We start from the raw sequence: 21,064 nt of genomic DNA on the forward strand, positions 1-21,064 counted from the left end.
GAGGCACAGGGGAGCACAAAAAGCGCAGCCCCCCCTGCCCGCATGGCAGCACCCCTCGCTCGCATTTCCTCCCATCCCCTCCTTGGGAGCATGGAGAAAGCCCTTCTACAGGTGACACTGGTGTGCCCACCTCCACATCACTGCCTGTCCTCAGCCCTGGGGACACCGCAGGGGGAAGCAGAGGTGTCAGGAGCAGCCCCGCGCCCACATTTCTCCTCTCCCAGCCCTTGCTGCAGAGCTGGGCTGCAGCCAGCACTTCTATTTTAAGCCCCACAGTGCGGAAGAGGAGGCGAGGGGTATGCGCGGCCAAGCCTTGCAGCCCGCTGGGGAGAGGCCCTGCTACCCATGGCCCCGGAAACTTCTCCTTCTCCCCCCAGGGCTGGCGCACGCTCAGGGGCCATCTGGACCAGCTGCTCTTTCCCCTTCCCAGTGCAGGCAGGGACCACGGCAGCTGAAGCCGGCGTAGCCTAGTGAAGGTATTGCAAAATATCTGGGATGCAGGAAGCCCTGAGGGTCCGGCCACACTCCTCTGGCCCACTCCATGGCACGCAGCATCCGCCTGCTGTGACCTGGGCCGGTGGCCACCCTGGGAGAAAGGAAGGGCAGGCCTGGCAGGGCTGTGCAGGCAGGAGGATTTGCTTTGCAGGCAGCGGCTTCCCTGCTGAGCTCCTGCAGCAGCGAAAAGGGGCACAGGTGCCCCACAGGATTAGCTGGCCTGGGTGCAGGCACAAAGGAACCACGGGACAAAGCATCCTTGTCAAAGGCACCAAGTGGCTCAGGCTTTTCGCCAAGCAGGACCGAAACCCGCTGCAGGGGCCCCCCTCATCTGAAGCTCTCCCCCCCCTTAGCAGGGACCACCTTGCAGAGCCCCTCTCCTCCTGCGCCAGCGGGTGCTGCTGGAGGAAGAAGCTCCCAGACTAAGTGTTTGTTTTTTAATAAAAACAATGACACCACCCCACCCCTGCTTGTGCTGTGTGTCAGCAAGACACCTGGGGAGCCGGTGGCACCCAGGGAGAGCACCCAGCGGGTGGGCAGGAGGGGTGCTCAGCACCGGGCTGAGGCTGGGGGCGGTGGCGGCTGGGGCACAGTGCAGCCCCAGGGCCGGCTGGAGTGGAGCCGCTTGCCGCAGCCTCTCTCCCCCGGGGAGGCAGCGAGCGGTGAGCTGGTGCTGGGAGCGGAGACCAGGCCAGGAGGGCACCCGAGAGGAGGATAAAGAGTAGGCTGAGGCTTTTCTCCTCCCTCAGCTAGATCTCACTCCTTCTTCCCGAAGAACTTCTTGAAGACAGATTTGTTCTTGGGGCGAGGAGGGCCGGGGGTCTTCTCCCCCAGCGTGTCCCGTGGGCTCCCCGGCCGGGCCACGAAGGAGTGGCAGCGTGCCCGTGGAGCAGCCGGCGCTTGCTCCCCGATGTACAGTGTGACCGAGTAGCTGTTCCCAGCCTCCACCGGCTCCTTGGGCACAGCCACGGGGGTGATCTTCTGGTAAGTGGCTGCAAGAGGGAGCAGTCAGTGGAGAGGGCAGGGTGACAGCGGGCGCTGCCAGCCCCCCAGAGCCCTCTCTGAGTGGGGGGGCTGCAGCCCAGGGTGCAGCGATGGGGGACGGGGTGGGTGCCGGAGCAGCATCGCACCTGCCCTCGGGTGTCTGTGGGGACAGAGGCAGTAGTGCCACCTCCTGGCAGTGACAGCGAAACCAGGGCCGTACCTGAGGTGAAGGAGTAGGACCTCCTCTTGTTGGCCACCAGCCCATAGTCATCTTCTTGGCAGCTGTTGTCCCACAGCCCGGGGGACCCCCTGGGTGACCACTGCTGCTCCCTGTGTCCGGCCCCATGAGCATCCTCTGAAGCAGAATGGAGACATGTCACAAGGCAAGGTCACCACAGGACATCTCTGTGTCAGCCCCAAAGAGGACAGGGTTATTCCAGTATCCCAGGAAGTGAAGGGAGGTAACTGGTCCTTCCCCCAACTCCATTCATGGGCAAGGGGATTCTTGGCCCAGACCCCACCAAGTTCAAGACTGACCGACAGCCTCCAGCTTCCCCCAGTCAGCTCCCTTGCACCTCTCTGGGCTGGGGAGAGGAGTCGGGGGACAGCAGGAGCCCAGCCAGGCAGGAAAGTCACCTGCTGCTGCCACAGCCCCATTGGCTGGGCCGTCCTGGCTGCCCAGAGGCCACAGTGGACGGGCGTTTGAGCAGGGTAGCACCACGATCTCCTGGCTCTTGGTGGTCGCAACCTGATGATGTCCCTGGAGGTGGGAGCTCCCAGGGCTGGGGACCTTGCTGAAACTGGAAAGCAGCAGAGAATTAGCAAACCAGACTGGCCCACTGATGCCCTGCTGGGGCAGCACACACCAGCAAGCACAGGAGAGAGTTATAGTAACGAGACCCGGCTGGCTGGCTCCTGGCTACTCACCCCGCACCGCCGGTGCCCTCAACACGTTGTGCCGCTGCCTGGAAGTAATCCACTTCGGGGAAACCTGGGGGCACAGCAAACATCCCACTGGGTGCTCTAGGCACGCAGGACCATCCCATGGAGCCAGCCCCAGCTCTGGCTGGCCAAGCCGCCCAGATGCCCGTGCTGCAGGGCTGGCCCCTCCGACCTCCTGCTGTAGCACCTGCTCTTGGTCCTGCCAACCAGCCTGGGATTTCATGGCAGGGCCTGAGCCCCCTCGGGTATGGGTACAGCAGCGGGAAGACCTTAGTATTACAGATCTCCTTGCCTGAAGGGCTGGCAAGGGGTTTCCAGGCCCCGCAGAGGAGATAGAAGAAGACAGAGGTGTAATTATAATTTTCCTGACACTGACTTTTTGCTGCTGAGGCTCCACTGACGTCAGTCGTGCTATTCCTGATTTATAACTGTGTATGTGGTGTGAAAACAAAGCCTCCAAATCCTGCCTGGCAGAGAACTGTCTTTCCCAAGGCAGGTTAGGAGGATACATAAATCAGAGACAACACTGTGCTGCTTCTCTTCTGACCCCGCCGTGTATCAGAGGGCTCGGTGAGGGCTGCGCGCCCGTGGTAGCTGCATATAGCCGGGCCCCTGCTCTGCCAGCAAGGGCTGCTCACCTGAGTTTTGCTGCAGCTTGGAGACCCATTCGTTCATGAGTGGCTGGGAGGGGGCCCTCAGGAGGTACTCGGAGCCATCTCGCAGCCTGGGGGGGGGGGGGAGAACAAGTCAGCAACAAGACAGATGTGGGCTGCAAATACCACAGCCCCTGCCAGCCTGGGAAAGAAGGGAGAGGGTGAGAAAGAAAGGAGGAAATCCTTATCCGGGCACCGGACTGAGCTGGCCCTGGCTGGGGGTGTTGGTGTACATCTGTCCCAGCAGGGACACATTAGGGAGGGCTGTGGCTGTAGGACCCTGGCTGCCCTAGTTTGGGGGTGACTCACTGTAGCCTGAAGCAGTTGGTCTTCTTGGTGTACTCGGCATCTGGGGTGCAAACCGCCCCAGAGAGGTTCAGGGGAAGGGCCACCACGGAGCTCTGTAGCACAGGGAACAGCAAGAACAACAGCGGGGTTGGCAGGCGCTGCCCTCCCCTGCCGCGGGGGCGAGGGCACCCCGCTGCCAGCCCCCCGCTGCTGCCAGCCCCCCCCGGTGCCCCCCCTGCTCCCGTAGTGCCGTGCCACCCCACTCTCCCCACTGCACCTTGATGCTGTCCCTGCGGTCCTGGTAGAAGCACAGAGTCTGCCTCATCAGCACGGCGTGGAATTGGCCCCAGGCGCGGCAGTTGGCCTGCGGGACGCAAGCAGGGGACAGCTGTGATGCCAATGGGTTTGGGAGAAGACAAGCAGTCCCCTGCCACTCAAAATGCCCCCCCCAGCCCCAGTGGGCTCTACCCTCGAAGCATGGCCAGCACCATTGCCATGGCAGCGCCAGGAGCATCGCTGGCTTCATTCCTGCCCCAAAACCTGGACCCTCCCACGACGTCCCAGCACCCCAGTCCCAAAGGAGCCCTGCAGCCATGCCCGTACCTTCCTCCCTCCTGTCTGCAACACGTGCTTCCTTTCCAGCGTCCCCTCCATCATCTGAAACTCCGTTTTACCGAGGGGGACCTGCAAGGGGACAGGGGGTGAGTGAAGCAGCGCTGGGGCTGGCGGTGCCAGCTCAGCCCCTGGGTGCGCAGGGTCCATCCGACCCATCCCCGGCAGGCGATGCCAAGGTGGGAATGGGACAACAGGAACAATTTTCTGGCCTGCTTGTAGGTTTTGGGGTGAAGTGCTACCGTGCTAAGGCTGAGGGCTGGTGGGGGAGTGCTGTGCTGCAGGGACCCCCAAAGTCAGCACCTGGCTCTTCCCCACCCCCCCAGCTGAAGCAAAGGGGCCACCCCAAACACGGGCCACATGTGCTGGTGTGGGTAACCCAGCTGCTGCCTGGGGTGTCCCCCAACCCCCTGCCTGGCCCTGAGGGACAGCCCCTGGCCCGTGGCTCTCACCTTGCTGCCCTCTCTCTCCTCTTCCCCATGCCTCCGCCGATCCCACGTGCCCGGGCTGTCCAAGGAAACTGCAGACACCGGCTCCTCCGTGTGGGGGGACACCCCGTGCCCGCTGGGGCTGCCACTGCCACTGCGCCCCACCTTGGGGCTCCTCTCTCCCGCTGGGCTGTGGAGGAGCCGGGCAGCGGTGGGAAGGGTGAACTTGGCCACCAGCACATTGTTGGCCGCCGAGAGGATGAGGGGCCCGCTGGCCGTGGCATCGGGGCTGGGTAGGCTGCCCACCCTCCTCTCTGGCCCGTGGTGGGCACGGCTGCCTGCGGGCAGGCTGGGTGCCTGGTGCTCGCCCGCCTCATCCCAGATGGCCTGCAGCTCCTCCTCCTCTTCCTCAAACTGCCCGTGGGCAGGGTGGCAAACCTCCCCAGCACCTGGCACAGGGCTGGGGGGCTGGGGGGACCCCAGTGCCCACTCGAAGACAGAGAGCTGGGTGGGTGCAGCAGGGCAAGCCGGGAACCCACTGGGCCGGCCACTGCCAGCCAGCCGCTGCGTGCGGGCAGTGCCAGGGACGGCTCCTGCTCTGCCTGGGGTGCCGGCCGGGGACGGCCCGAGCTCCAGCTGAGCAGCTTCGCGATGCCTGGCCCTGCCGGCGGCACCGGGGCTGCCATCCTGGCCCAGCTGGGCGGCCAGCTTGTCCCCCTCTTGGTTGACCTGCTCATGCAGCATGCCGACATGGGACGGCTGGCTCGGCCTGAAGTCCAGGTCTTTACCGGCTCTGCCGGGGTGCTGTGGGCTCCAGTGCTCCTGCTGGGCATGGTGTGCCCTTTGCCGGCTGTAGCTGGGGTTGAAGCTCACCTCCTCGAACCACGTTCCTTGCTCACTCTTGGGGTATGATCCCAGCCCCTCACTGGACCTGTGGGAACCATGCCCATCCACATCTACCTCCTCCTGCCATCCAGCCCCATGCGTGCCTGTGGGCTCCCGTGGCCTCACTCCCAGGCCCTGCCTCTGCTCCTGCCCTTCTGCCTCCTCCTGCCGTGCCACAGCCCCTCGGTGACACCCCAGGACGGCTGCATCCCGGGGCAGCTCAAGGCTGAGCACGGAGCCCAGGGAAACGTGGGGGCACGTGGTTTTCAGGTCAGGGAGGCGGGGGTCCCGGGGGGCCGCCCCGCACTCAGCGTCGATGTCCCGCACCAGCGGGTTCCTAACGTAGAGCAGCAGCTCCCCGAGTGGGGGTCCAGCGGTGGCCGCCCCCGGCTCCCCCTTCCTCCGGCCGCACTTCTGAGGCCATGTGTTGCTGGGGCCGTGGCGCTCCTCAGGCGTGGGCTGCAGGGAGCTGGCGCCCATGATGCCCTGCAGCGTCAGCAGCCGGGCCTGCTCGGCCCTTGCCCGCTCCCGCCGCTGCAGGCTGTTGAAGAGGGAGCTGGCCCCAGCCTTGGGCAGGGTGTGGGAGGTGGCTGGCGTCCTGCTGCTGGATGCTGGAGGGCGACGGGCGACAGCAGGCGGCCACTTCGCGCTGGAGGTTTTCCCAGTCTCCACCTGCACCTAGGGACACAGAGAAGGAGAGAGGAGTGACCCCCATGGCCAGAGCCTCCACCACACCGCACCGACCACTCCCTCTCCATGCTGCACCTGGGCAAGCACGAAGCCGGGGGGCAGGCAGCTGAAAACGCTCACCAGCGGCACATGCAGAGCTGGGAGCAGCACAGCTTCACCTCAGCCCCACGAGGGCTGCTCCCACCTCGGCCCAGGCAGGGGAACCTCTGCCCATGATGGAGTCCCCCAGGTGCAGTGCAGCGGGGGCTGCCTGTGCCATATGGCTCTCCCCCCACACTGCTGCCCTCCAAGCCACCACTTTTGGTTGGCTATGGAGAGAGCAGTCACTGCTGCCTGTCCCTGCCACCTCTGCATGCCCCCAGGCAGCAGAGCAGGCGAATGCAAGGGCAGGGCTGAGCACAGCCCCTTCCCCTTCCCTTCCTGCAGGCACCCTCTCCAGCCCAGCTGCAGCCCCTCTCCTGGGTTTCTGGGGCCACGAGGATGAAAGCGGAGGGCTTTGCCTGCAGGAGCTGGAGGAGCGTCTCCCTGTACTCCTTAGGCTGGAGGGGGCCAGTTATCCCCAACCGTCCTGGCAGCCTGGCAGCCCCTCGCCCTGCCTCGATGCCTTCTGGCCTCTCCGGCCCCCTGCCCTCTCCCTTGGGCCGCCCCACGGGGGGCCCGGCCGTGGCTGCCCCTGGGGCTCCTTGCACGCAGCCCTTTGTGCCAGGCCTGGAGCAAGGAATGGATGGAAGTCTCAGCAAGATGCTGAGCCCCTAGCCCTGGGGTTACAAGCCATGCACCCCAGAGCATGCCCCTCCAACACGTGCACCCTCACATGGACCCGTCCAGCTCTTTCCCCTTCAGTCGGCTGCATGGGGGCCTGCTGCTGCCCCCCAGCAACGGCTCACCACGCCTCCTGTGGCCACCAAAACCACTTACCCAGGGGGCCAAACTGTGGCCAGCCCCATCTGACCCACCTCCTTGCATGCCCCAGCACCCACACTGTGGCACTGGGAGGGTTTCCCCTCCCCCGGGGGATCACCACTGGCAGGGCATGGTGACATGCCGAGGTGGGTCGGTAGCAGGCAGGTTCACGCCATGCAGGCACTTTGCCCGGCATGCAGCCTCCCCTGGGGACGTTACCTCTTCCACCGGCTGGCGAGGCGGCTTTCTCTTTCGCTTTAAACTACCCCAAGTGTTTCCTAAAAGCCCCTGGCAACGCTTCCAAAAGGTTTTACAGCTTGAGGGTTTAGTGGCAGGGAGCTGAGCGGGGGGAGAGAGAGACAGAGAGAGAGTTGAGGACAGAGTGGGCAAGGAGCTGCAGCAGGAGAGTGCAGGTAAAGGAGGTGGTGCAAGCTGGTCCTCAGCCCTCGGGCATTGCTTGGCATTGGCAGAGCCAAGGGTCTCTCTCCTGGGAATGACACAGCCCCAGCAGCTCTTTTGGAAACGGCCAGGGGGGGTCCCAGCATGGGTGCTACCCCGCAGCCCTCAACGCCTCCTGGTCTGCATGGGGGCACAGCTCCAGGGAGCTGCCCTGGCTGCACGGCAGTGGCTGGCGCTGGGACAGGCGCTGGGTGCTCACCCACGGTTCTGCTGAAGCCGCCTACCGTCCCCCACGTACCGTCTGCAGCGCCTCCTCCCCTGGCCGCTCGCTGCCGGCCACCGGCTGCGCCTTCTTCTTCTCGCCCTTCTTGCCGATGCTGAGGATGAGGTTGACCGTCCCCCCCAGCCCGCCGGGGCCCCGCGGTGGCAGCAGCAGCGTGGAGGTCTCGGTGGGGTCCCAGATGACAGCCTTCTCGGGGGGTCCCACACCGTGGGGTGTTGAGCTGCTAGGCTCCCCCCAGCTCCGCTCTGCTCCTGATGGGGCATCTGAGAGGGGCGATGCTGGTGGGGAGATGGCTGTTCCCACTGGCAGCAGCGGCTCTGATCTCCGCATGGGCTCGAGGAGGGAGCAGGGCGTCAACTCCACTGGGCTATGGATGTTCTCCAGCCGGGGCTGAGCACGTGGGGCACACTGCTCCTGGGGAGTGAGGCAAAAGAGGGAATGTGGAGGGAGAGCTGCCAAGGCCAGGCACTTTCTCAGGACAATCTTCCCTTTGCCCTGCCTGAACCCCACAGTCCCAAACGTATCGCCACACATCCCTCCCCTACTTCTGCACCACCCACTCCGTCTGGTGCCTCTGCTACCCTCAGCCTCGAGGCCAGTCCTGCTCTCCAACAGTCTTGATGTCGCTGGGTACTCACTTGGCTGGTGGGGGACGTGCCCAAGGGGCTCTCCGGGTCCCTTCTGTCCTCCTGCTTGCTCCCTGGGTCCCGCTGGTGCCTCTGTGCTCGCCAGCGCACCAGCACCCAGCCCAGCATGCTCTGCAGCTCCTCCAAGCGCTCCTTTATCTGAGGGAAAGAGAGATGCTGGGCAGCCTGCAGGGATCCCTGGCCCAGGGACACTGGCCCTACCAGGACACCTCACTACGGAGCAGTTTAGGAGGTTTTGGGGAGTGGGATACAGTCATACCACCTCAGGTTGCTGGATGAAACCCCTTCCTGCCCTGAGCAGTCCCAGGGATGCACGGCTGGCCCCGTACCACTTGCTGGGACTCTGCACCCACACCTTGCTCTCTGCTCCAGGGACCATCCCCAGAGGATTCTGGGGGGTGCTGAGGGTTTCCCCAACCCCATTTCCCTTGTCCTTACTGTCGCGCTCAGGTAGTGCTCCTCAGACACCAGCTGCTGCCCCGATGCTGCCAGCTCCTCAAACTCTTTGAGCTTCCCTTCGATTCTCCTCTCCAGCTCCTCACACGGGGTCTCTGGGAAGCCGTGGCCACTTGGGCTTTCAGAGAAGATCTGAGCCCGCGTGTCCTCCGTCCAGGAGCTGTGGGCACACGAAAGGCAGGCTGAGGGGGCTGAGGAACGACCCAGCCCCTCCTCAGCCCTGCAGGCCCCAGGAAGCCATTCCCATGCTCAGAGATGGCTGGAAGCAGCTCGCTGGGGTAGCGGCAAGTCTGTCAGGGCAGGGCGAGATGCCGTGGGGCTGCCCCACGGCAGGCAGCCCTGGTGCTTCATTCCAGGGTCCTCATGGTTTTGCCTGGCTGCAACTCCAGCACTGCTCACATACTTGCCAGCAGCCCGTGCTCCGGCAATGCCATGCTCTCACCAGCTCCCCCCCAACCACCGCAGAGGCAACCCCGATGGCTCATCGCCACTTACATCATGGCTAAGTAATCCTTGAAGAAGTGCCGCAGCCGGCCGGCCTGCTGCACGCGGGCCCGGGTCTCCCGCAGCAGCTCCCGCAGCCCTGCCCAGGCCCGCAGTGTCCCCTGCACCTCCCGGCTGACAGGGCACAGCCGAGCGGGGCAGAGCTCTTGCAAGCGGGCAGCTGCCCTCTCCAGCTCCTCCAGCTGCCCCTGCAGGGTCTCCGACACCACACACTAAAGATCACAAGGCAGAAAAGGTTCAGGATGCATCCAAACCCTCTGCACCCAGCCTGGACTCCCCTGCATTGTGGGAGGCAGGGATGGAGGGGAGGATGCAGGGATGGAGGGGAGGATGCAGGCACAGGGGCTGCAGGGAGCGGGCAGAGCCACCCGTGGCGGGGAGGACAGGCAGAGTGGAGGGCTGCCTGATTTCCCTGCTCTGCTCGTGTGAGTCGCCTCCCCATCGGCGGGAAGATGAGCAAGGGGCTGGCAGCTGGGCACTGGCACATGGGAACTGATGCAAGCTCTCTCCCCTCGCCTGACCCGTGCTAGCAGAGGGGAGCAGAGCGGGGCAGGGCTTGGCTCCGCTGGAAAATTCCAGCCCAGCGTGCCAAGGCTTACGACACCTGGGCCCCCGGAGGCCAGTGCCTCCCTCGGACAGCCCCAGCCAGCCGGGACACCTCCCTACCACGGGCACAGCAGGCCACGGTGCTCCCCAAGTCTCACCTCCATCTCCTGCTGCCGGCTCAGCAAGCCCTGCAGCTCCTGGAGGTCTTTCTCACTCTTCACCGCGGTGAAGCCGCTCTCTGCTTGGGCAGTGTCACGAGCCAGTGCCTCAGCTCTGCATCGAAGGGCCTCCAGGCAGGGGGACACCTCCGCCACCTGTATGGGCAGCGGGGGGAAAGAGAGATGAGCCCTGGCATGGGACCCCCTGTGCCACCACTCGCCACGTGGCCCCAGCCCACCCCAGCCTGGGGGCACCCTCCCATGTGCCTGCAAAAGGGCAGGGAGCACCAGCCACGGGAGGGACGGGGATGCCAGCCTCACATGGAGCGGTCCCCCTGTATCCCAACGCCCTTGTGTCCCATGGGGACCAGTCGAGGCACATGCCCTGTCCCAACTAGCCGGCATGTCCAGCTGCAGGTGCACCACCCGGCTGCATCCCCAGATCCCCTGCCTCCATCCCCTACCAGGCGCTCCAGGCTCTCCATCTCTGCTGCCACCTCCATGACCCGCTCCCGTTCCTTCGCTGCGTCGTTCAGCATCTCCACGGCCTCCTGCAGCTCTCCCAAGGGGTGGCTCATGTCCTCGCTGCTTGGCGGCTCTCCAGCCTGGGCCGAGAGCAGGGGAAAAGACCCCTGCGAGCCACAACGCCCACTCCCTGGCTGAAGCCAACAGAAACACCAGGCGTGAGGGAGATGGGGAGTGACCCCGAGGCAGCTGGGCCAGAGGGGGTCACCCACGGGGTCCCCCTGCCAGTCACAGACCAACCCTTGGGCTGGTCTCTGGTGCTGAGTGACCCCAAGGGACGCCTGGCCCTGCTGCTCACCTCAGCAGGTCCCTGCCGGCTCCGTGCCTCCTCCTCTTGTACGTCCTGCAGGAACTCGGACAGCACCAGGGAGTCACGCAGATCTGCTGCCCGGCGCCGCAGGGCTGCCTGCACGCGTGCCAACCTGTGGGGACAGGCGTCCGTCAGAGGTGCCGGCACCCTCCGCACCTCCTCGGGGCGAGCATCCTCCTCCTTGCCCACCCCAGAGACCAGAGAGGAGGAACGTTCCCCTGGGACTCACTTCTCCTCCACCATCTCCACCTTCCTCTGCATCTTCCTCGCCCCCTCGTGCTCAGCGGGCGGCTTGCCCGCCGCCTCTTCCCGCAGCGCCTGGAGCTTGAGGCCGCACAGCAGGAGCTGCCTCTCCAGCTGGTCCATCTCCTCCAGGTCCCGGCGCAGCTCCGCTGGGCTTCTCATGGTGGCTGGCTCCGAAAGTGACCCGGCCACGGCTTGCAGCCACCGCTCAGCCCGGTCCAGCTCCCCCACCAGCCTCAGTGCCTGTGGGGAGAGCAGGGAGCCCATCAGCTTGGCTCTGAGCCACCCAGGGTGGGCAGGAGCCACGCTGCCACCCCACTGCGGGTACCCAGGGCACCGGCAGCTTGGGCAGCACAGTTGGAGCAGTGCGTGGGCTGCGAGGCCAGCTGGAGATGTCGGTGCCAACGCTGCAGCTCCTGTCCCCAGCAAGCTACTGCGATGGGGGCATGCCCCTGTGCCCACCCCAGCCCTGCCTCCACTTACCTTATCAATTTCCCGCAGCACGGCACCGTTCTCCTGGTGCTTCCTCTGCAAGTCCTCCCACAGCTCCCCCAGCTCCCGCAGCATGGCCTCCACCTGCGGGCTCCCCGGGGGCCCCTCTGGCACTGGTCCCTCCTGGGAGGCAGGGAGGGCGGTGAGGACAGACCCTGCCTGGTGTAACCCCCACCTCACACCCGAGGGGACTCACCAGGAGCACAGCCCTGGCGCTGGAGCTGCGGTCCTGGGGATCCCGCTGCATATGTGCTGCCTCCATGCTCTCCACGTCCCCCACCGGACACGGGGGGACGCCAGGACCTGCACTCTCCTTGTGCGGGAGGACAGTCTGCCGAGTAGTAGGGAGACATGGTGCATTAGTGCCCAGACCAGGGACAGGTGTGAGTGCACAAGCGTGCATGCCCACGAGCAGTCAGAGGGGGCTGGGGAAGGGGTCCCCCTCAACACCAGCTCCCGTGGCTGGGCTGGGAGCAAAGGGGGCTCTTCTCTGGGGAGACATTACTGTGTTCACTGCCTGACAGATGTCCCGCACCTGGGCCTCTGGCTGCTTCGTCCCCCATTCAGGCTCCGCCTCTCTCCTCCTCCTGCAGAGAGGGGGGGACTCAGGACCGCAAGGTCTCCCTTGCACAGGGGACCCACACTCTGTCCCCTCTAACTCCATCCCACTCCCCACAGCCACCTCCACAAGCCGGTACCTTTTGCTGTCCCTGCCATGAGGGGGCTGCCCTGTCACTGGGGAGCCAGAGCTGCTCTCCTCCCTTCTCTCATGTTCCGCCATCTTCCCCGACACGTCCTTCGGCACCTATGGCACAAAGACTCCCATTCCTCCTTTGCCAGCCCGAAGTGTGCATTGCTTTGCCCTGGGCCTGGCACTTAGCACCTCCCATAAGTGGTGGGGCCAGGTCACAGCCGCACTCAGCTTGGGCTTTGCCCAACACCCAAACCCCTTTCCCACAAGCTCCCTCGTCTTCCCGAGGCAGAGGTGCTGGAGATGCCTGGAGGAAGGCAGACACCTGTGCTCACCATGCTCCCGGAGCCTCTTGTCCGTTTTTCTCCTGCGTCCTTCCCCACAGCCCCACGGCCACTATCATCTCCTCGGGGCTCAGCGCTCGGAGCCACAGCTTCACCCCCCGGGGAACTGCTCACCAGCACTGGAGCCTTCTCTGTCCTGGGAAAGGGGTGCAAGGGAGGCCCAGGGGAGCAGAGGATGAAGAGAGACCTTAAGTGGAGCTGGTGAGACAGCCTGCCAGGGGCTACCCCAGGCCCTTCCCCAAGCCTCTGGCTCCAGCGCTGGGGTGTCCGGGTTGGGGCCCTGGGGCTCCGGCCAGGCTGTGCCCTACCTCAGCGCCTGCTGGAGCTGTGCCCAGCTCTCCTTGACATCTCGGTGCTTGGGGGTGACTCGGGCTGCCAGGCTGGGCTGCAGGTTGAGGAGCTGGGACACAGTCACATCCAGCATCTGGAGGAGAGAGAACAGCCGGGGAGTGATGACAGGGATGGTGAGGGATGAGCCATCGTGGCCATGGTGTGAGTGTGTGATGGCAACCCACCACCAGCCCTGTAGGACCAGGAGAGGTGGTGGATGCCAACCCTGCTGCCCTGCTGCCCCCAGGGAGGCTCCCCCGTCCATCATGCAGCTATGGGGTGCCCTCCGAGCCCCCAGCCCTGCCGGTGCCGGTGCTGACCCGGGAAGGCACACAAGCCCCCCTCTGCCAGGATGCTCCCCAGGGCTCAGAGGACGGGACAGAGCCTTGCACTTACCATCACCTGGCTGGCTATGTCCCTGACGTCCCGATCCCGGCCTGGCTCGCCCTCCCCTGGCTTCCCCACACTGCAGACGCTCCTCTGCTGTAAGAAGCAGCTGCAGTCAGCGGCGGGAGGAGGACGGGGCCCTGCCCTCAGCGCTAGCAGAAAGGGATGCTGCAAAGCTGAGCTTGCTGCTCTGGCTCCCCATCTTACATCAGGCTCCGTCCCCCAGCTCTCTGCCCAAGCCCCAGGCCGCGGGTGCTGGGACCACAGCAGCCCCCACGCAGGGAACAAGGTGCTGCCTGCCCAGTTTCACTCTGGCCATGCAACAGCCCCACACCACGCTGACCCCAGCTCTAGTGCTGGTACCTTGGCATGGATGGCCCTGAGCAGGGTATCTGCTTGCTGGAGGAAGGCGGCTACCTCCAGGGCCAGCTGCAGAGCCTCGTGGTGCTCCTTCAGGGTCCCCTGCAGCCGCAGCCACCTGCACAGGTGGAAGGGGAGAGGTGAAGGGCAGCCTGTGCCTCCCTGGGGGGCAAGAGGAGGCAGGAGGGAGGTTTGGGGGGTCCTGCTTCCCAGCCCACCGGCTCCCTGTGCCCAGCTTGCCGCTGCTCAGCCCGTGTGTCCTCCACTCACGTTTTGTTGATGTGCTTGCGCCGGGCTGAGATGCTCCTGCTCTCACTTTTGCCTTGTTTCTCCAGCTTCTGGGCCAGGCCGTTCAACTCCTCGTGTAGACTCTGAAACTGCTGCTCCTCCTGGCCCAAGCAAAGAGACAGACATCAGCATCCCCCAGCCGTCCCTCCTGCCCCCCTCTCAGGGACCTGCGCCATGCCCCAGCCTCGGGACCCCAGAGCTGGTGGGGCTCGGGGTCTCCAGCACACCAGTGGCCCCCCAGTAGCCTCTCACCTGCTTCAAGTCGAGGATGCGGCGGGTGAGCTGGATCTTGTCTGGGCTTTCCTGCAGGAGGGCTGCCAGGGAGGGCTTCTCCTCCTGGGCCAGGGGAGGGTGTGAGAAGGCAGAGGGGCAGCCAGGCTGTCTCCCTCCCCGGACTGCACTCCCCACACCCCATACCTTGTGCCTGATCCATGCCTCCAGCCGCTCAGCTTTCCTGTTGAAGTCCTGCAGGCTCCGAAGTCCCCCCAGGGCTTTGCTCTGGCTGGCGGCCGTCTGCTTCAGGAGCTGCCACTGGTCCCGCAGGGCCAGCAACTGCCTCCGCACCCCCTCGGCGCTGGGGCTCGCCCGCCACATCAGCTGCTCACCCATCTGTGAGGCCAAGGCACCCGCTCAGCATCAGGGGCTCCCAGGGACCCCCCACTGTGGAGGGCCTGGGGACATGGGTGCTGTGGGGAATGGGAGCTGTGCTGTTGCCCAGCCTCACCTGGTTGAGCTTTATCAGCGTGTTCTCGAAATCCTTCATGTCCCGCTGCAGGGTCTGAGCCACCTCCTCCCAGTCCTGGAGGTCGCAGCCATCCTTCAGGTCCCGCAGCTTGCCTCGCACCCAGCCCTCCGCCTGCAAGGGGGCAAGAGCCACGTGGCCGGGTGCCTCTGCCAGAGCCCTGAGGACACAGCTTCAGGGACCCAAGCCCAAACCCCGCCAAAGCCACCACAGGGACCGGAGGGCACCCTTTCGGCTGACAACCTGTTTGCTCCGAGTGAGAACAGGCCAGCAAAGGGGCTCAGGATGGCAACAGTGGCGATGGGAGCAGGAAGGCGAGTGGCATCTCGCTTCTTTCCAGCATCTGCCTGCCCCAGCCCAGCAGGAAAAGCTGGCCCCCCCCAGGCAGGCCAGACCAGGGGTCTCTGCACAGGACATCCCTGCATGGAGCATCTCCTCTCCCTGCACTCAGCTCCCCTGTGCAATCACCCATGCACCCTCCCCAGCATGGCGTGGAAGCAACCCCCCCACACCATCCTCATTCCCACGCTGCTGGGGAGGGACAGCGCCTGGGAGGAGGAGAAGGATGGGGGACGGGAGGAGCGTGCGCACGTGGGGAGGAAGCAGGGCCCTGGTGTGGGCTGACCCCCTCTCCCCGGGGCCGACAGCCAGGGAGAGGCGGCCAAACATGATCTCATGCCACAACCATGGCTTCGCTCGGGGCCGGGAGTTCAGCCCTCCCCGCCGCTCACCCCACCCCGCAGCTCACATGAAAGGCTGCCGGTGGCCCCCCCCACCCCGCTCCTCACGCAGCCCCTCGGGCGGGCACCCCGCTGGCCTCACCTGCAGCATCTCCCGATTGAACTGGGCTACCAGAGGGCTCAGGTCGAGGAGGGGGGACGCTCTCGCGCCGCTTCGCCCACTGCATCTCGATACCGCTGTGGGCTCCTTGCCCTTGAGGCTCTCTTTCCAGGGCGATGACGCTGGGGGTCCTGGCAGCTGGGGCGGGCAGAGGTGGAGGGGTCAGCATGCTGCCCCAGGGAGCCCTCCCCATCACCTCCCAGGAGCATTTCAGAAACCCAAATAAAGTATGTCAGCCTGCCTTGTCTCCAGTCCCACTGCTTCACTGACATATTTGGGGTTCTCTCCCAGCACCCTTAGGCACAGCTCCCATCTACCAAGGCCGCACCGGTGGCTTTCACAGCCCCGGCAAGGGGTTGCCAGGCTGTCCCTCAGCCCTGGGTCACTGCCAGCTGGCAGGCTGGCACCCAGCACCGGGGCTGGTCCCCGCACCCACTTGGGAGGTGGATGCAGCGCTTGCTGCCCCTCTGGTCTGAGGCTGCGCATCCCTGCGAGGAGCATTCGTGTCTGTGGCATCCATTTGGTGTCACCCCAGGGGACACTGCCAGGGGATGGGGGGGGCGGGGATGAGCTCAGCCCACCACTCCTTCAGGGGCACCTGGAGACCCCCATCCCAAGCAAGCAGCGGCGGGGGGCAAGAACCGCAGCATCTCCCCCAGGGACTCAAGTCTCACAGGCGACCGGCACTGACGAAATGCTCTGTCAGGGCTCCAGCTCCGCCAGGGGTGATGGCGAAGGTCAGCCAGCGAAAGCGCTGGCCCCCCTCCAAGCTCAGCCCCAGGCCCAGCTGCACGTAGCCCAGGGGACGGCACAGCCACCCGGGCACTCGCTTCCCACCCCAGTGCCCGGGGACGGGGACCTGACTGCACACTAACCAGCAGCAAGCAGGAGCCGGAGCCTCTTCAGGAGAAACCTGAAGGCGCAGGGCTCACTGCCTCCTTTCACCAGGCAGAAATTGCTCCCGGGACAGCCCTCCCTCCCCGAGGGGGCTGGGTGCGAGCTGCCCCGCAGGGCGCCAGCCACCCCCGAGCCTGCCAGGGCGCAACCTCCCGAAAGCCTGTGGAGCAGCGGGGTTCGGGCAACTGTTTCAGGCTCTCTAAGCACTCTGGCATGTGCTGCCCCGCTGATGGCATGGGAGTTGCTTTTCAAAGCCTTTCTGCCTAACCACAAGAACTAAAGAAATCCTCTGTCGTCTTTTTTTTTTTTTTCTTTCTCAAATAGCAACACAGATTCTCAGGCCCTCCTGCAACTCGAGGATCTTCAGTCTCTTGACATGGCCAGGGCTGGAGGAGCCCATAATCTGGCTCCCTTGGAAGTAATAAAAATTCTGGGCGATGGCCTGGGGGCTATCCCCTCACCCCATTGTGCCCAGCTAGTCCCCTCGCTCATTTAAAGCAGTGAGGCTCCATCCACACCCGTGCCCGGGCAGACCACCAGCAGCCGCCCTCGCTTGCTCATCCCCGAGCTGCGATCCTGGGTCAGACCCTCTAAACGGCGAAGGCAGGGGACGTACCGCGTAGAAGGGGGAACCTCTGTCCACTGGAGAGCAGAAACCACCAGCCCGGGGACTCCCGGCCTCCTGCTGCTCGTCCTCAGCATCCACGTCCTTCCTGAGGAAGACCTAGAGATGGGAAGGTGCAGCTGTGAGCCTGGAAGTGCTTGGCTGTCCCAGCAGCCAAGGGGACGGAGGAGCCTGCGCCCACCTCCCCCTGCCCCAGGCCAGAGGAGGCTGCCAGCCTCTTGCCTGTCCCTCCTTACGCATCCAGGCCAGGCTCCTCTGGGCAGCATCTGCAGCTCCTGCCACGCGTTCAGCAAGTGGCAAGAGCTCCTAAGCTTGCTTTGCTCAGCGCCTTCTCCACTTTAGCTCCCACACACACCCTTTTTCCCCCTGAATTGACTCCAAAGCCAGCAGAAACCCATTCAGCGGTCACCACTCGCCCCTGGTCATCTAAGGATGCTCAGAGTCAGGCCTCCCCGCCCATCTCCAGGACATCAGGGCAGAGGCATAATAACCCCACCAGCACGAACCCGAATCCTCTCAGCTGCTGATCCCTGACTTTGGCCTGTCCGGGAGGCAAGAGTTAAGGGGGTGGCTGACTTTCAGGGAAGGGCTCCCGTGGGACGGGGGTGAGGGTGGGAGCAGGAGAGGCAGGAGGAATGAAGTCCAGGAGCCGCAGCCAGGCACAGAGAGGAGGTCCAGGATGAACTCCACGTTACCTGATCCTTAACAGAGCCCAGCCCCAGGAGGAGAGGTGCGTGGGATTGCTTGGATCATGCACAAGGGCAGTCATTCTCATCCTCTACGGATGGATCTTTTCTTGGGCGGTCAGATATAGCAGGCTGATTTAGGGACTTCCTCCCACTCCCTCCCTAAGGCCACCTTGCTGTCTCTGTAACAGCCACCCAAGCGTGCACAGGGGCAGCATGAGGTGGTGGGCAACACGTGCTGCCCCAACACCCCCTTACTGGTCTCCTCTGAAGCCATAGCAAACGTGGTGATGGATCTGCCAGAGCCAGACCCAGCCCACCACCGCTCGGACCGCTCCAGACTGGGGACAGTGACCAAGGGGAACCAACCCAGGTGAAGCCGGTCTCCCTCCCTGCACAGAAAGCGGCTTCCTATCACTTCTGCAGGACTGAAGAAGAGTCCCAACACAGAAGGCATCCCCCAGTGCTAGAGCTGCTGCCCCCAGAAAGGCTCGGAGCCCCACAAACATCCTAACACCCCCACAACACCTGGGAGACCAGCACCACTCTTTCCAGGGGGCTGTGGAGCGCGGCTGGTGGCTGCAGAGACCGGCTGGTGGCTGCGGAGGACAGACCACCACACTAGGCCACAGCATCCCGTCCCGAGCAGGAAGAGCGGGCAGGGAGCGAGGCTGAGCCACGGCCCGGCAGGTGCAGCGAGAGCTCAGTGCCTCTGGCAGGAGGGTGCCGGCAGCTGCGGGAAGCGCGGCTCTGAAGGATGAGAAGGCACCCCCCTGCCCGACCGCGGGGCCGAGATGTTTGGATGCCTGTTTAGGGAACGGCAGGGAGCTAAATATGAAGTGCTTACAGGGCATAAGACCCTAGGAAGCCCCTCTTCTAGGCAGCAGCGTCCCACACTGGCTGCAGCCCGCAGCCCCCCCCCCCCCGGGGCTCAGGCATGGGAGACAAGCCTGCAGGTGACACGGGAGCTTTATTTAAAGTCCTTGTCTCATGATTCGTCAGCCGCAGGAAAACAGGGCTGCCGGCACAAGGATGACTTCATCCTTCCCGCAGAGCCGCTCCACCGGGACTGCCCCCCCTCCCTGTCCCTCCAACCGGAGCTGGGTCCTCACTCCAGCAAAACAACACTCTTGCAGCAACCCAAGGCTGGGAGAAGGAGCCGTGCCTTCCTCAGCATCCATGAGGTGCCATGCTAACTGCTCCCCAGCAGGACTCCAGGCTTCATGACACAAGGAAAGCCACATGTGAAATGAGTGCAGTGGCCTCAGCTGCTTCCTCTGTGAACACTTCTTTCGCTCGTTAAAAGCAAAATTAACACGGCACATATGCTCGCCGCATTCCCATAGAAGAGTAAGTGCCAGTGACTTCCCACAAGCAAGACGAGCGGGGTCAGACCCTCCCGGGCTGCACTGTGCTCATCCTGGAGGAGTCCCCCCATTCCTACGGGGCAGGAGCGAGGGGCAGAGCTGGGGTCCATGCTTGGGAAAGCCCTAATGTGCCCCACCTGGGGGACAGCGTTCCCTTCGCTCCTCCGGCTGCCGTCCTGCCCAACGCATGCTTTCCCCTGTGCCCTGGCTCTCCCTCTCCCTCCCAAAGCTCCATCTTGCAGCCTGCCCCCCCCTTCCAGCTCCACCCCCCCAGGCCGGACAGGCAGGAGGGGCCAATCCTGGCAGCCTCCCGAGAGCCCCGCACCACACCACCGTGCCGAGCACATGTCCCTACCTTATATGAAAGAGGGGAGCCCTCATGCCGATGCCCCTTGGGCTGCGCAGACTCCGGCCACCCAGCAAGGAGCTGCCTGCGTGCCGGAGGAAGCGGCAGCTCTTGCGAGGCCGTGCCTGGCCTTTATTGGCAATGAAGACGAGGGTTTTGGCAGTGGGCTGCGCGGCTCTCCCTAGCACTATCCCGCCGGGAAACCAGCTGTTGTGGGTCAGGGTTAAATCCCAAGGAGTTCCTGCCTGCTCTTGCCAGCAACGGTGAGGTCTCTTGAGCTGCCTTCTGCCCCATCCCAGCCACGCAGAGGGTCTCCCAGGCTCCAGCACTGACGGATTCGGACCTCCGTGCCTGCTAGCACTCAGACTCGGAGGGCGGGGTGCTGGGAGCCCCGGGTCCTGCTCCTAGCCTTGTCCTGGCTCTGCCTGGCTGTGTGGCCCTTCATGAGTCACTTCCCTTCTCCCAGCCTCGGTTTCCCCTCCGGTAAAGCGGAGAGCGAGTTCCCAGCTCCCCGCACGCCACTGCATCATCGCAGGCATCCCTAGAGCTGAGCCCTGCACAGCGCGGGCTCCGGGGCAGAGCTTTTCTGGTTCATCTTATCCCTAGGAAAAGCTCGTCTCCAGCTCCCCCGCGAAGACCTCCTGCCCTCCAGCCTGACGGTACAGAGAAGTGTGTGGGAGGGAGGCGGGAGGAAAAGCAGCTACCCCAGGAGCCTGCAGCGAGTGCTGCCTGCACGACACGGGGACAAGGCAGCAGGGATCCCCCGCCGGGGCGCAGCCTCCCCAGGACCTACCCATCCCTCGGCAGCCGGGAACGGGGAACTACAGGGAAGACGGGGAGAGCGCAAGGCGCAGGGTACGCTTACCTTGAACTGAGCTTTCCCTGGCCTGCTGCTGCTGCTGTTGTTGTTGTTGTGGTTCCTCTCGCCGCCGGTCCGGGCAGGGTCCCCGGGTGCCCCTGTGTCCCCCTCCCCGTGCCAGTTGGACAGCGTGATCTTCTTAATGGAGCGGGCCAGGGCGTTGCGGTTCAGCCGCTCCTCGTCGGTCCCCGCTTCCTCGCCGGGGCTGGGGCTGCGGGGCTGGCCCTCGGGGGCGGCGGGGCCGGCCCGGGCGTGGGCCAGGTAGAGGGAGATGCGCTCGTTGAGGCTGCGGCGGAGGCCGCGGTGGTTGTCCAGGGCGGAGGCGAGGGCGATGCCGGGGCAGGCGTCCCCGGGGAAGTCGGCGGCACACTTGGGCAGCGAGAGCTTGGTGCTGATGGTGAAGGGCTGCACCTTCCTCGCCGTGCTGCCGGACATCCTCGCCCTCCCCGCCGCCGCCGGCGGGCAGGGGGCAGCCGGGGGGCCCGGCCCGGGCACCGCGGGGCGAAGAAGCAGCAGCGCGGGGCCCCCGCCGCCCGGGAGCGCCGGTGATGGAGACCGCCCGGGCGGCGCCGGCTCCTTCCCCGGGGCGGGCGGCGGCGGGGCCGCCCCTTCCCGCGGGGGCGCTCAGCGGGGCGGCCCGGCGGCGGGGGGCAGCGGGGCGGGGGGCGGCCCGGCTCCCATGGCCGGAGCGGCGAGGCGCGGGCGGCCCTGCGGCCTCGGCTGCCTGGGCGGACCCTCCGCCCCCGCCGGGGCGCGTCCCCTCCCCTGCCCGGGTCCCTCCTCCCGCGGCCGGCAGGGGAGGCGCGGGGGGAGCCGCCGCGCCCGGCCCGGCCCGGCTTCAGTCGTCCGCCCTCTTGCG

The 21,064-nt window shown here is 65.2% G+C and overlaps 1 protein-coding gene across 3 annotated transcripts; it reads right to left on the reverse strand.

Moving 5' to 3' along the window:
- Positions 1-918: 918 nt before the first annotated feature.
- On the reverse strand, positions 919-20,772 carry LOC104021533 (uncharacterized). 3 transcript variants are annotated; one of them, XM_087777006.1, is made up of 32 exons: positions 20,212-20,772; positions 16,939-17,046; positions 15,408-15,563; positions 14,568-14,699; positions 14,261-14,452; positions 14,096-14,179; positions 13,826-13,944; positions 13,559-13,673; positions 13,205-13,288; positions 12,787-12,902; positions 12,470-12,614; positions 12,142-12,248; positions 11,949-12,030; positions 11,640-11,774; positions 11,435-11,566; positions 10,938-11,194; positions 10,697-10,820; positions 10,338-10,532; positions 9,874-10,029; positions 9,161-9,381; positions 8,648-8,825; positions 8,201-8,347; positions 7,578-7,976; positions 4,427-5,965; positions 3,966-4,046; positions 3,640-3,726; positions 3,384-3,475; positions 3,060-3,145; positions 2,407-2,470; positions 2,116-2,279; positions 1,700-1,834; positions 919-1,487 (listed from the first exon to the last, which is right to left on the reverse strand). In XM_087777006.1, the coding sequence occupies exons 1-32, from the start codon at positions 20,638-20,640 to the stop codon at positions 1,252-1,254; spliced, it is 6,297 nt and encodes a 2,098-aa protein (XP_087633132.1). In that variant the 5' UTR covers positions 20,641-20,772; the 3' UTR covers positions 919-1,251. The 3 variants fall into 3 exon arrangements, with proteins under 3 accessions (XP_087633132.1, XP_087633133.1, XP_087633131.1); XM_087777007.1 differs by having other exon boundaries at positions 11,979-12,030; positions 13,205-13,291; XM_087777005.1 differs by having other exon boundaries at positions 13,205-13,291.
- Positions 20,773-21,064: the final 292 nt, after the last annotated feature.

This window comes from Nipponia nippon, unplaced genomic scaffold (assembly GCF_047370975.1).
Source record: "Nipponia nippon isolate SJK-2023a ecotype South Korea unplaced genomic scaffold, ASM4737097v1 scaffold_4, whole genome shotgun sequence".
NCBI lineage: Eukaryota > Metazoa > Chordata > Aves > Pelecaniformes > Threskiornithidae > Nipponia > Nipponia nippon.